The sequence below is a fragment of the Prosopis cineraria genome, unplaced genomic scaffold (assembly GCF_029017545.1).
Source record: "Prosopis cineraria cultivar Desert tree isolate PC_DT_omini unplaced genomic scaffold, ASM2901754v1 PC15, whole genome shotgun sequence".
In the NCBI taxonomy this organism is placed as follows: domain Eukaryota; kingdom Viridiplantae; phylum Streptophyta; class Magnoliopsida; order Fabales; family Fabaceae; genus Prosopis; species Prosopis cineraria.
The window spans coordinates 4,023,284-4,037,209 of NW_026555346.1; the positions used below are offsets into that span (position 1 = coordinate 4,023,284).

The following is a 13,926-nucleotide window of genomic DNA, read 5'->3' on the forward strand; positions in this document are numbered from 1 at the left end:
TTTAAATCATCTAAAAATTATTTATTTTTTTTAACACACTCTCCTTTTCAAATTATAAGATATTTTAGACAAAATCTCACATACTAATAAACTTTATTAAATGCACTTAACAATCTTATTTTTTTAAAATAAAAATATAAACTTTTAAAAATACTCATCATTTAATATATTGAAAAGAGAATGGATATAAATTAATTATAGAGAGAGAAAGGGTAATATTAAAATTAGTATATTTAATAAAACTTTAATCTATCCAAACTGTCCTATATTTTGAGACAGAAAAACTCTTTCAAAAGTAACTTATAATTTAAAATAAAGAAAGTATTAAACAAACGTCTCCACAATCAAGCTTGTTCAAAAAATGGATGAAATATAATTGGGGATTGTTGGATTGGGATTGAGTTGCTGTAAGATTAAAAACTTGCAAATGAAAAAAGATACTTTCTCGTTAAAAAGTGTAAAGCATTTTTAAAAGAGTGATGTATTAAAAATATGTAAGACATTTTTAATTTTTTAAAATATAATTATTATATTTTTTTTAAATGTCTCTACTGATAATGACTTTATGTTTATTACAAAATGTTTAATAAAAGTAAATATGAAAAGATATGATTAATTTAAAAATAAATAATTATTTTATTAAAAGATAATATTTGATTAAAATATTTTATATTTTTATATTTTTTAATAGGTAGGGTAGATGAAAATTAATTAAAGAAGATAACTTTCCTCTGATCGAATAGACAGAGCATATAAATAGTGGACCAATCCCATGAAGGATTCAAATAGAAAAGATTCTCAAATATAACTCCCGTTGGATGATGAACGCGTGGCAGTGGTGCGACCGATCTTAGCGTTTTACGCACAAGAATTGCGTTGTATTTGAAATATACTTTTTTTCAAATTTAACAAATAGTTAAATTTTTAAATAAATTTTTGTTAAATGTAAATTAAAAATTAAACACATACTTCATTTGCTTCAAAATATTTATCTTTTATAATTTTCACATGCATTTAAAAAAATAAAATTAATGCATAGAAATGTAAATATTAGCTACATTATGAAATTATCGAAGTAAATAAGAGAATATTATAAAAAAATATTATTAGATACCATTTTAAAAGTCTATAATTGCATGCAATATGTTCATTTAAAATGACAAATATAATGAGATAGGAGGCGTAGAACATTAGCAGTGAACGAAAAAAGTGAAGAGCTGGGACCAGCAGATAATGACATTATATCTAAGTGTTGTATAAATTCTCTTATAAGTGAAGAGTTATGGATTCAATTCTACTTATAACCTCGAACCAATATACTTATCTATCTAATTCCCAAAAAAAAAAAAACATTTACACGTTGGAGTTGGAAATGTTAGTATATAATACAAAGTTTTAAAGCGGGGGTACAAGAAATCCTAAGGCGGCAGGCAGCAGCTATATTTGAATAATCTTTACCGTGGTAGGAGCCCCTTGATTAAGATGTAAAGCTTCTCAGTGAGCAGAGACAGCAAAACACTAAACATTGCCTTGCTCTGGAGGTGAAACTTTTGGGCTCCGTCATTACTAGGGTCAAACGCACAGACAGACAGTAGCTATTGACCAAATCACCTATCTGGTGGTGTTGGGCTTCTGCACTTGGGATCTACACATGCCTGAGCCTGAGAAGACTAACTAAACAAGTCACACCTAATTTGTGAAACCGCAGAGACAAATATCGCATTCGGCTGCAACGGGAGGTCCCAGATATGGCGCTCCTTTCACAATGAGGTCATCCGGCAGTGGCTTTTCCTCCAGCCAAGCATAACCTGTATGTACATATGCATATCACATATATGGCAGAAATTGGTTTTCGTTTAAAGAAATGATGAATAAGAGTAGAAGAGGTAGTACCAGGGAGGGAAGGGATGGGGAAGTCTGAGAAGTAAGTGGAAGGCCTTCCCAGGTCCTGAGAGTACGGGGGAGACAGCACGTCCAGGATGGCACAAGGCGTCAACGCTGTGAAACAGTGAATGTTGCCTCCACTTCTCGGAAACAGTACGGATGGCTCTTCTGCTGCTTCCATTATTCCGTCCACCACCTTGCTTGCCAATCCCCCTGCACCCACCCAGCTCTATTCCTCAGTCACATTCTTCAAATGTCACGCTTTCATACTAATTTTCGAACAAACACCCCGCTTCATTCTTCTTATCTTCAAATTTTTTACTCATCACTACAACTTGGCCACTCTTATTGCATTTTTTTCTGTTTTTCTTAAATCCCTGATTAATGATTGCAATTCATGACACGTGTTGTCATTAATGGATTATGTTTACTTACTGGACGGCCTATATGAACCACACAAGGGACAGGGGAAACGTCATGAAGTTGACAAATGAGATGAGACGCAAAGCTTGCTTGAGTAGAGAACAAGCTGGTTCATTAGGATCCGTCAGGACCCACAGAATTCAGAGTAAAACATCCAGCACATTAAAATTGAACTCACATGTTGGGCAGCCGCTGGCATCTAACTTGATCCAGTCATAGGCTTTGACGTGGACGGAACCATAGAGGACTTTGCTCAACACTGTCATTCCTGGATGATCGTGAAGCGGGAATACCTTTCCTGCTGGAAAACAGAACGCCCCCATCTGCACGTTCATCAAACTAAGTAAATCGCTGCTTCTAGTTCTCAATTACTATCATTCGCAGATATATACACTGGCCTCTAGTCAGTACTCACAGAGAAATGGTCGCATTCATGGATGTGAATGTATGTTATTTCCGAGAAAGCTTGCGCACAAAGCAATCCCCTGCTGCTGCCACTGTCTGGGCTTGAGATCGGAGAATCGCCCATCCCAAACTCATCAATTCCCACATCAATAGCTTCAATTCTGTCTGCAAATTGAAATTCATTCATCTCAAATTATCTACGTATGAACCCGGGAAAAACAGAAACAAAAGCACTTGACCGAAAAGGGTAAAAAAAAAAAAAACCCACCAAGGAGATTTTTCAGATACTGGATTTGCTGATAAGTTGTAAGTCCTTCCTGAGAAAATATAGCGCTGCAAGCATCATAAAGCACTTGAACTTTGCCCCTGTCCATTGTCCGTGTCTGACTTAGGAATAAGCAGTGAGACCGAAGGTTAGAAGATTCAGAGGCATGACTCGTGACTTTAAATGGAAAGAGAATGGACAACGGAAAACTTGGAATTGTGAGCGAAAGGAATAGACGAATCAAACCTGGGGCCTCATCTGACTATTATTATATTACAGTGGGCTTTTCCCCCTTTTTGGAGAAATTATCGTTTCAAAATTTCTTTCTTTCTTTCTTTCTTTTTTCTTTTCTTTTTTTTTTTTGAGCGCTTGTTTCAATATTTCTCAGTATATGGATAAGCCGGGGGCGACTGCTAGAAACAGTCAAACAAATTTTTTAACAGTTTATGCCCTCTGTTTATAAATAAAAATGGGCCGGGAGGGACTGTGACTGCGGAGTGCAGAATATTCCATAGGTATTCATTAAAATATACTAATAATGATAAGTAACGGATAACTGTGGCATGGAACCAGATTTATTTGGGAAAAACTGCAAGCATTAAGATACTAATAAACTCCTAAAAGGAGAACACGTGTAAGTTCATATTCCGTGTTCATGACGATATCAGCGTAATTATCCTACAGCAATATTAACAGATTTAAATTGCCAGGGGGCAGACGCAAGATAGTCGGTCCCCTGGTTCTAACCACAGCATGTTGATCTCAGTTTACGTCTTGCTGGAATATTATTCCAACTCTAAACAGTAACGGGTCTGGTATTTATGAATTATCAAATAAATGGTTTCTTTTAACTCTAAGGGGACTGATATTCGTAACATTTTCCTAATCATACAATATTGCTTCTTTTGGTATGATCTAGAGAAATGGTTTCTTTTCAATGTTATACGGATCCAAGGAAGCAATATCGTTCCGCAACTATCTCCTCTTATTATTGTTTATGCTTAGAAACACAGAAGAGACCATGTACGTAAACTAATTATTGTTAAATGCCAGAGAGGAAAGGGCTAGGGCATCTGATTCCCCCCGGGGGAAGAAAATAACTGTTCGATTCTATTTTTAAATCTATCGAGTAAAAAGAAAACGGCATTACCGTGTGCGTTAAAAGGCGGGACCCTAGGCAGTAAGGAAGCCACTAAAGAGGCAACACAGTGAAATTTAGTTAAACCGTGGCCTCGAAAGAAGCTTTTATTCCAAATCGATCAAAAAGTTGACCCCCATCCATGAGTATCGTGAGTCACAAGAGCTCGAAGCAGTGAACACTTTTCAGCTTCGCTGGGGCCTTGGAGGGACAGAGGATAGAGGGTGTTTCGTTCCACGAAAATTAAGGATTATGCCACCAACGTCTAACCTCTTGTATGGATGGATACAGTTGGATTTTTACAAGTACCTGCCGCAATTTTTTTTTTTTGGCTCCGAAAAAGGGCCTTAATGAATTTGTCTCGTCACATTGAAGTACTATGTTTTGTTTATGTTCAAAAATATGTGAATCTAAATTATCTAGCCTAAAAAATCCATTGCTCTTCTTTTTGCAGAAGAATTAAGCACTTCCTTTCATATATCACATGAATATAATAAAATCATTATATTGTCCATGACACACGAAGAATGCAATATATTATTGATTTTGTCATATATACTTATCATCTATAAATTGATTAGAAAAAAACATCTACTGTATTTATAGAGAGAGTCGCCCATTTTTAAACCAACCGGCAAAATAAACAATGAAATTACTTTCGACATGAGGAAAAGAAACAGAGTTGAAAAGTTTAAATAAAAACAATTTACACCATGTTGTCGTGTCAGAGATTAAATATGGCCTGTAAAAAATTACGGACTATATGTTACTTTTTTGGTCTAGGAATATATATATCGTATTCCTTTTTAAATAGACCCCAGCGGATGGAAATAATGATCCAAAAATAAAAGAGAAGGTCAATTGGAGTCGGATGGAATTTTTTATGGAATTTTTTAGTGGAATAAAAAAACGGAAAAAATATTAGAAGTCATATTTTCAGTGCCCCAAAAAAAAAGGATGAAAAAATGGACGCGCATAGTGCCTAGATTGAGAAAACGGTGAAGAACGACCAATCTATACCACCTGCTTTTTTTTTTTTTGAGAAAAATAATAATAAAAAAACCAATCTATAAGGCTTAGCGAGGACACATCAAGAGTTTTATATGCATGGAAATTTCAAATCACATAAGATATGGAGGTTAGATTTAATTCTACCATTTTTATTAAAAAAATGGTAATAATGGTAGAATTAATTCTGCCTTTTTTATTGGAAGGGGGACGATGAAATCGTAGGGAGGCAAAGCGAAAGTGGCTTGAAGTGATCAGAATCGAAGCAAAAAAGGGTGAGGGGGCTGATTTGCAAAAGTTTAGGTGGGTGTCTTTACTAATTGTCTGAAATTCCTAAATCTATAGATTCTGCTTGATGTCGTGATAAATGGAAGAGGTGAGCAAATTCGCGATTTACAAAATTGTCCCCTGCTTAAAAATTAAAGAAATAACATTGTTGAAATTACTATCATAAAATAAGGGTAATGTTAATCTCGATTGGAATACTAAAGAATGATGGATAATATGATTTATTTTTTAATATGAAACTAAAAATTATTTTTAAAATTTATTAAGGACACTTGTAAATATACAATAGTAGCTTGAGAAAATTTACTAAAATCACATCTAAATATGAACCAAGTCACTTATAATTTTTTATACTTACTAACGTATAAGTAGACCACTTATGGGGCATTTTAGACTATTCTTTTCAAAATTTTAAGTGAAGATCATGATTTATTATTAAAATTTTAATAATTTAAAATCTCTAATTATATAATTAATGATCTTAGAAGTTTTTAATTGTCATTTTTCCTTCGATTTGTCGTCAACTAATTCCTGTCCAAACAGATGGTGAAGTAATCAGCCATTCATGCATAAATATCGAAGGCTGAGTAAGTACATTGAAGTACCGTGAAATAAATGGAATTAAGGATTGTTTTTCTCGGGAAGTTGTGAATAAACCTCTCTATCCGCCTGGACGTGGTTTAGAATAGCAATTTGTGTGGGATTCGTTAACTTCATGTGCCTATAAACGTGCAATATGTTCATTGTAAAATCACCAAATCCAGCCACATATGAAACCATCATTATCAGACTCTACCATAATAATTTAAAAATAATTAATCCCAGATACCATATCACAATAGAAATGACTCAATTATAATTGAGAATAACTGATCATAGTAAAAAAAAAAAAAGTCTTAGTTTCCAGAGGCTATGGTGATTGATAAGATTTAATTTATAACATTAAAATCAAAATTCACAATCACTACCACAGTATAAAGAATTAAATCAATATTTTAGAAGAAGCTATAGCGAGAAAATATTCAGAGTAAAATCTTTTAGCAAAAGTGAGTAAAAATATGGAATCTCAAGTTTAGAAATTCATTCTTCTAAACAAAATACATACTAAATATCCACTATCTAAAGTTTGCAAATATTTAAAAGTATAAGATACAAATTACAAGTAGAAATACCTAAAAATAGGATTATAAGTCAAATTGTTAATAAATAGGGTTGTCCACCGTGAGCAAGATATGATGCACTGAAGCCAACATGTTGTGAATTAAGAATTATTTTTAAAAGGTGTTTCACAAATAAGACTATAGGGAGTGTTAGTTAATTATTCAAGTGTTAACTATCCAGCCTTATACTTCTTTTGTTAAAAAATATAAGATATTTTTAATTAAATTTTACCCTCAATAAAATAGTCACTTACCTTTCAACTAACCTTATTTTTTCATATTTATTTTTATTAAATACCTTACAATAAATATAAAGTAATTATCAATAGGAGTACTTTTGAAAAAAGGCAATGATTACACTTTAAAAGATTAAAAATACCTTATATTTTTTAACATCTAACTCCTCACAAAATGCTTTATATTTTTACACAGAGAGAATAATTTTTAACTAAAAATGATGATACACGACATGTTGTGTGTTAATTGTAAACTCAAATTTTGATTGAATGAACTGTTAATGAAATAAAGTTTTACCACATTTAAAATTATTATTATTATTATTTTCTCAAATCTTGCATTTTTATTCCTGGATGTAACCTTTATTTTTCACATGTATTTCTTTTATTTTAAATTATAAGATATTTTTAAATAAAATTTTACATGTTAATAAATCTCATCAAATATATTTAATAATTTTATTTTTTTAAAATTATAAATATAAATTTTTAAAAATACTATTAATTTAATATATTAAAAAGAAACAGGGGATAGAAATTAAATAGAAATAAATAACAATATTGAAATAAAATTATTTAATAAAATATTAATTTTTTTAAAATATTTTATATTTTAAAATATTGAATCTTCTTCAAAAAAAATTTATAATTTAGAACAAAGGAAGCGGTTAATTACAAATGATGTTTCAATCTGTTTTGTTTAGTACTCGGGTAACAGGATTTGAGTCTAGTTGTATATGTTGATTCATTGCTATAATGAAATTGCACTTATCTCAACAAAATTATCATGATATGCACAAAATTTTGATTCAAAATTATTATAAATTTTTAAATATAATGACTGATCTTTTTAAATATTTGTAGATTGAATACACTTCTTTCATTTTTATTTATAAAAAAATTATATCATACAATTTAAATAAATTATAATACCTTTTACTAATTATGTTAATTAAATTTTCATAAATTATTTTTTATAATTTTATATAAAATTATAAAAAATAATTTAAAAAATTTATAATAGATGTTTATTAAAAAAATATAATTTTATTTGTATAAAAAATAAATTAAAAATAATAATTTTTTTTATAAATAAAAAAGGGGAGGGAGTACGGGCTAAGCAAGCCTAGTTGCGAATTTTAAAGGTGGAACCAGGAACAATCAACACGGTCAAAGGAGTATGGAGAATCCTAAACCAAAAAGTGCCCAACCGCCAGTCACTCTGGCAGGCCCACGAGAGAGGTTGCATGTGAGATCCGAATTCACAACACCCTGGGACACACAATCAAAAAACTGTGTTTGACAGCTGTCCCAAATTATTAGTTATCAGTTAATCAATTCAGTGACACAACATATCTCAGCCCCTCAAAATAAATACAAGACTTGCTTTTTCCCTGGGATCCAACGGCCCAAGTTGCCTGTTCCAAAATCCCCCTCTTCCTGGCCCCGGACGCAATTAACGCACCATTTGGCCCTCAAAAACCACTCTTTCTTCTTCTCTCCTCCCTCTTTCTCTCTCTACCCCTCTCAAGTTCAACTCTCTATCCCTAACCAGATCAGATCTCATCCTCTCTGTGATCTGACCATGGCGGCCACTACCTCGCCTCGCGAAGAGAACGTCTACATGGCCAAGCTTGCCGAGCAGGCGGAGCGCTATGAAGAGATGGTCGAGTTCATGGAGAAAGTCTCCGCCGCCGTCGACAACGAAGAACTTACCGTCGAAGAGAGGAATCTCCTCTCCGTTGCCTACAAAAACGTCATCGGCGCCCGCCGTGCCTCCTGGCGTATCATTTCCTCCATCGAGCAAAAGGAGGAGAGCCGCGGAAACGAGGATCATGTCTCCATGATCCGTGATTACCGATCTAAGATCGAGACTGAGCTCTCCAACATCTGTGATGGGATCCTCAAGCTTCTTGATTCCCGTCTTATCCCCTCCGCTTCTTCCGGTGATTCCAAGGTCTTTTACCTCAAGATGAAGGGTGATTATCACAGGTACCTTGCTGAGTTCAAGACTGGATCCCAGCGCAAGGATGCTGCTGAGAGCACGCTCACTGCATACAAATCTGCTCAGGTTTCGTCTTAATTTATTCTCTAGCCATAAGCATCACTTTAGTTTTGTTGGCTGGCCTATCCATTTCCTGTAATTCTGTTATCGTGCTGTTCAGATCTCTCAGGGCAATGACGAGATTTGCTTTGTTCCTGTACTGTCATGCATCTCGTCTCATTTCACTACGTCAGTCCTTTCGGAAAGCTGAATTATGTTCGAATATCTGCACGGACCGCTTCTTTTGAACGTGATATAGGATACTGGCATCTGTGCATGTTTGTTATGTTCGTAATGGTTATTTTGTTTTTTTTACGGGTTTTTAGACTTTCAGATTCGCATCATTTGGTCAGTTTTTCCTTAAATTTTACCAATTTATTTTTTGCTTATACCCAGCGTGTATTATAGAGTTGTTATCAAACCTTATTGAGAAATAGGGTCGTTTGCCTTTAATTATAAGAATTGATCTGTGCAATTCTCTTTTTCTTGGGAAATATTGTGACTGCGACTTCCTTCTTTGAAGCATGCGTCTCTTTCACATGTAAATTCCCCATGCGTGTTGTCTGAGATATATAGTTTTATGCAATATGCAGGACATTGCAAATGCCGAACTGCCTCCCACCCATCCAATTAGGCTTGGCCTTGCGCTGAACTTTTCTGTGTTCTACTACGAGATTTTGAACTCCCCAGATCGGGCTTGCAATCTTGCCAAACAGGTTGAAGATAGAGACACTAAACATCCCCTTGTGTTTTTATGTCTTGAAGTGTTCTGCCATTTGAATTGGATTCTCTGATGTTTGCCAGAGGGAAAAGCAACGTAATAAGCTGCATGCTAAAATGATGGAACATATCATGAATTTGAATTTGGAAGACCTTCATTATCACACCATATTACATTACATTTTTTTAAACATATGATGAATTTGAAATTGGAAGACCTTTCATTGTAGTAACTAGTAAATGTTGAAGTAATGTTGCTTTCAGGTTCTGGTAACTAAATAGGGAACTTTGTTTTTCTTTCACCTTTTCTTTTATCCCCCCCAACCAAAAAAAAAAAAAAAAAATAGCTTCATTCTTCTCTGGGATTGTGAAGTGCTCTTATAGAAAGCTGCGAGTGATTCATTATGGTATGAGTTCTTCTGTTCTTATGCTACATCTGATACTTATGAATCTTCGTCACATGGATAATCACCAGGCTTTTGACGAAGCCATTGCTGAATTGGATACTTTGGGAGAGGAGTCATACAAGGATAGCACTTTGATCATGCAACTTCTTCGTGACAACCTTACCCTGTGGACCTCCGACATGCAGGTATCGACTAAGGGACTTGCCTGACAGTCGTGTCTCAGCGTGGCTTCATTAGCTTAATTTTTATTGATCTTTGTACTTTGCTATGCTTTCAGGATGATGGTGCTGATGAAATTAAAGAAGCAGCACCTAAACAAGATGAAGAAGCTAAGTGAACTTATTTTACTTTTAATTAGGATTGAACTTCTCCTCTATATGTTTTAAAAGGGAGAAGATGCTTGTTTCTAATCTCGATGCTACTGAGATTTTAGGCATTCATGTCTTTGTTATGAATTATGGATGTACTGGGCCCTTTTAGTTTGTCCTTCCATTTTTACGTGTTTCTGAATTTGCCTATTCTATTGAGGACATGGAAGTTTTTCGTATATGCAATTGGAATTTTAAGATTATATTCTCTCTAGTGTACTATTTATCTTAGATTTTTCAGCCAAGACTGTTATTTGGATCTGTATGCTGTCTCATTATATTCTCAGCGCTTGTGTTGCATCTCTCTCTCTCTCCCCGGCACCTCGGCTATTTTTTATTACCATTTTCAATGGCCATTTTCAAGCTTTTAGAAAATCGGTTGAGATGGTTTGGGCATGTACAAAGAAGACCAAGGGAGGCACCAGTGAGAAGAGTGGAACATATAACTTTGAGTCCGATTAAGAGAGGTAGAGGAAGGCCTAAGAGAACACTCTTGGAAGTTGTTGAACGTGATCTCTTAATTAATAATATTTCTAAAAGCTTAATAAATGATAGAGCACAATGGCGTCTTGCAATCCATGTAGCCGACCCCACCTAGTGGGATAAAGGCTTGTTGTTGTTGTTGTTGTTGTTGTTTTTCAATGGCCGTTTTCGTAATTGCATGTGTTTAATTACAGGATTTAAGACTTAGTAATCCACCGATTGAACGGTTGTCTCTTCGAAACGGAACTATTTTGTTTTCTTTATGGGAGGAAAATTTCTGATGAAATCGTTTCTAGATTCTTACCCATTTTGTTTGACATTGGTTTTAAGATTCAAATTAACGGGTAGTCGTGTGCTTTCCAATCCCTTGAATCCACACAAATGTTGAGAAAGTTCGTTTCTTTTAGGACAAAAGAATTCTTCTCTCCACGAACTTTCTTTTGGGAGGATCGGCGGCAAAAAATTCTCAAACTCGGTTCCTCTTTCTTCTCTTTTTGTACTTTGTACTCCGTCTACGATTGACACGCTGCGTGACACTCTGCATCCTCATGCTCAACAGATTGGCTTCTTCCACTTATAGCATCGGTCTTGAGCTCCGAGAGTTGTTTCACATTCGCGAGCCGATTTGAATTGTCATGGGAAACGACAACCTTGCCGAATGGAATATATCGACTGGAGATTCTTCCATGTTTGGCAGCAAGGTGGATGCCTCAAATTTACTACTACTGCATTCCGAAAAGCATAAAAAAAGGTTCCATTTTACGGTCTCATTGTGGCTCCATTTGATGAGATATTAGAATGGTTTAGAATCATTATGCTTATTAAGTATATAATATATATTTTAACCAATCAAGTTGCATAGTCAAACAGCTCGTCCTTGTGTCTGTAGTGTCCAAGAAAAGAAGTCGTGGTTTTCCAGAAAATGGAGAACTGCTATCTCCAACCAGTGCTAGACTGCGAGGAGGCAACAACAGCACTGGGCATCAAGAAAGAATGTGAATAATTTTCTTGTGCTGCCAACGCAGAAATGGCAAAAAGTCAATAAGAGACCGTCATCGGTGAGTTCTGCAAGCTGAAAATTACCGAGGGAACCACACCTCAAGCTAATGGCCTATTGTTCAAAATTATAATTTTTGAAAAAATTTATCCAACCATCCCAAACTTTTTCAAATTATATTTGGATCCTGAAATTTCACTTTGTAGAAGCTAACTAAGTATTTCCAATTTTCTCAAATTCTAATTGATTCCTGAAACTCCATTTTGCATGCACTAATTTTTCTTCAATTGGATAAGTCCACTTTGCAAAATCAATTTTAAAAATATTGTCTAAATATTATCCTGTTTTATTAATCAATTTTCTCTAAAATTCAAACACATACTAACAAAATGTCGGGTTCTTACTTGTATTCTTGTCAATCAGTATCCATTATAATTAGACTTTTTTTTTTTAACTTTGCACAAAAAATACTTTATTACAAGTTGAATTATTCATAAATTATATACAGTTTAAGCAATGATACCTGATTGTATATAATTTATGAATAATTCAACTTGTAATAAAGTATTTTTAAAGATAACAATTAATAGAAATAAATTGAAAAATAAATTTCTTTTTCAACAATATCAATAATTTTCCTTTTATTTTGGATTAGGTAATTGTAAGTGATTTATAAAATACTTGTAAAGTTGCATTTGAATGGATGAATTTGATTAAAAATTTAAATTTAAAATCTCACATCAGAATTTTATAGATTCTAATTTTTTTAGGATGATATAAAAAATTAAAAAAATGACAATAAAATTTTTTTAAAATATATAGATGATAATTTGATTCTCGAAATGTTATAATTCTCCTAAAGTTTTTAGAAACTTTTTCATTATTAATAAATTTATATAAATTATTAAATTATCCTTGTTATAAATAAACAATTCATAAGTTTTATTGAAATATTTACAAATTTTTTTCTTATATTGGTAACAAAACAACAACAAATTACAATTTACTATTGTATTATTGTGAATATAAAAAAATTATAAATATTTAAATAAAATTTGTGAATTATTTATTTTTAACAAGGATATTTTAATAATTTATATAAATTGGCATAAAAGTTTTGAAGAGCTTTAAGAAAATTATTGCATTTTGAAGAATCAAATTATCATTTATATATTTTAAAAAAAAATTATTGTCATTTTTTCTAAAAAATTTGAATTATAATGTTAAAATATTTTGTTTGAATTTTAAGTAAAATTTTAAATTTTAAGTTTTAAATTTACGTTTGATCTGAATTTAAATGCAACTTGGATGTCAGCGATTCAATCTCAACCAGACATTGGTGCCATTTGGGACAGGACAGTTGGTGCCAAATGGGACAAGGCCACCTACACTGATCAAAATTAGACTGTCAACTTCAACCAAATCAAATCATAGATGTTGATTAAGATAGAATGATCAACTTTCACTAAGACTAAACCAAAGACACTAATCAAGACTAAATCGCCAATGCAATCCGAACCAAATGGCCACCTTTTATCAAGATTGAATGGCAAACTCAATCAAGACTGGGTGATCGAACATGAAGAATGAGAGAAACTTAAATAGAAAATTGAAATAATAAAAATTTAAAAAAGATTTTAAATTATAAAGAATCTAAAGGTAAGATTAAGATTTGGATCAAATACAAAACTACAAATTTTTAAATACCCAAACTAAATAATAAATTTAATTCAAACTTAAATCCATATCCAATCATAAGAATATTTCATTATTTCGTAACTGGGTACCGGTTGGCATGTGAACACCATCTTTGTAGGATCGGAAGGGCACTGAATTGAGAGGCATTCCATAAACAGAAAAACATCAAGCAACATTTTGCCAGAATCTCCCTGCAGTCATATCGTCGTCATTTCTAGTCCGGTTCGCTGCCTTCCAAAAGAGAACTTGATTGCGATAAAAACAGAATCCTCTGTGAGAGTGTTCCATGATCACCGATCTAAAAGCTGCTCTTATTAACAATAATTGCCCACCAGAATCAATTGGATACGCCAATTTTTTTTTTTCAAATTGACTAAATTTCACAAGTTTAAACCAGTTCTA

At 33.2% G+C, this 13,926-nt stretch overlaps 2 protein-coding genes across 2 annotated transcripts; one reads left to right on the forward strand and one right to left on the reverse strand.

Moving 5' to 3' along the window:
- Positions 1 to 1,197: 1,197 nt before the first annotated feature.
- LOC129294783 (plant cysteine oxidase 4-like) lies at positions 1,198 to 3,145 on the reverse strand. Its single transcript, XM_054933274.1, has 5 exons — positions 2,981 to 3,145; positions 2,723 to 2,877; positions 2,486 to 2,630; positions 1,894 to 2,097; positions 1,198 to 1,808 (listed from the first exon to the last, which is right to left on the reverse strand). The coding sequence occupies exons 1-5, from the start codon at positions 3,084 to 3,086 to the stop codon at positions 1,690 to 1,692; spliced, it is 729 nt and encodes a 242-aa protein (XP_054789249.1). The 5' UTR covers positions 3,087 to 3,145; the 3' UTR covers positions 1,198 to 1,689.
- A 5,115-nt stretch (positions 3,146 to 8,260) lies between these two features.
- Positions 8,261 to 10,549, forward strand: LOC129294287 (14-3-3-like protein). Its single transcript, XM_054932526.1, has 4 exons — positions 8,261 to 8,878; positions 9,445 to 9,567; positions 10,047 to 10,163; positions 10,256 to 10,549. The coding sequence occupies exons 1-4, from the start codon at positions 8,393 to 8,395 to the stop codon at positions 10,313 to 10,315; spliced, it is 786 nt and encodes a 261-aa protein (XP_054788501.1). The 5' UTR covers positions 8,261 to 8,392; the 3' UTR covers positions 10,316 to 10,549.
- The last annotated feature ends 3,377 nt before the right edge of the window (positions 10,550 to 13,926 follow it).

Coding starts and splice junctions, on each gene's coding strand:
- LOC129294783 (XM_054933274.1), bottom strand. CDS start 3,086: ATGGACAGGGGCAAAGTTCAAGTGCTTTATGATGCTTGCAGCGCTATA. Junction 2,631..2,722: donor ATGAATGCGACCATTTCTCT/GTGAGTACTGAC, acceptor ATGAACGTGCAG/ATGGGGGCGTTCTGTTTTCC. Junction 1,809..1,893: donor CCCCATCCCTTCCCTCCCTG/GTACTACCTCTT, acceptor ATGTACATACAG/GTTATGCTTGGCTGGAGGAA.
- LOC129294287 (XM_054932526.1), top strand. CDS start 8,393: ATGGCGGCCACTACCTCGCCTCGCGAAGAGAACGTCTACATGGCCAAG. Junction 8,879..9,444: donor CTGCATACAAATCTGCTCAG/GTTTCGTCTTAA, acceptor TGCAATATGCAG/GACATTGCAAATGCCGAACT. Junction 10,164..10,255: donor TGTGGACCTCCGACATGCAG/GTATCGACTAAG, acceptor CTATGCTTTCAG/GATGATGGTGCTGATGAAAT.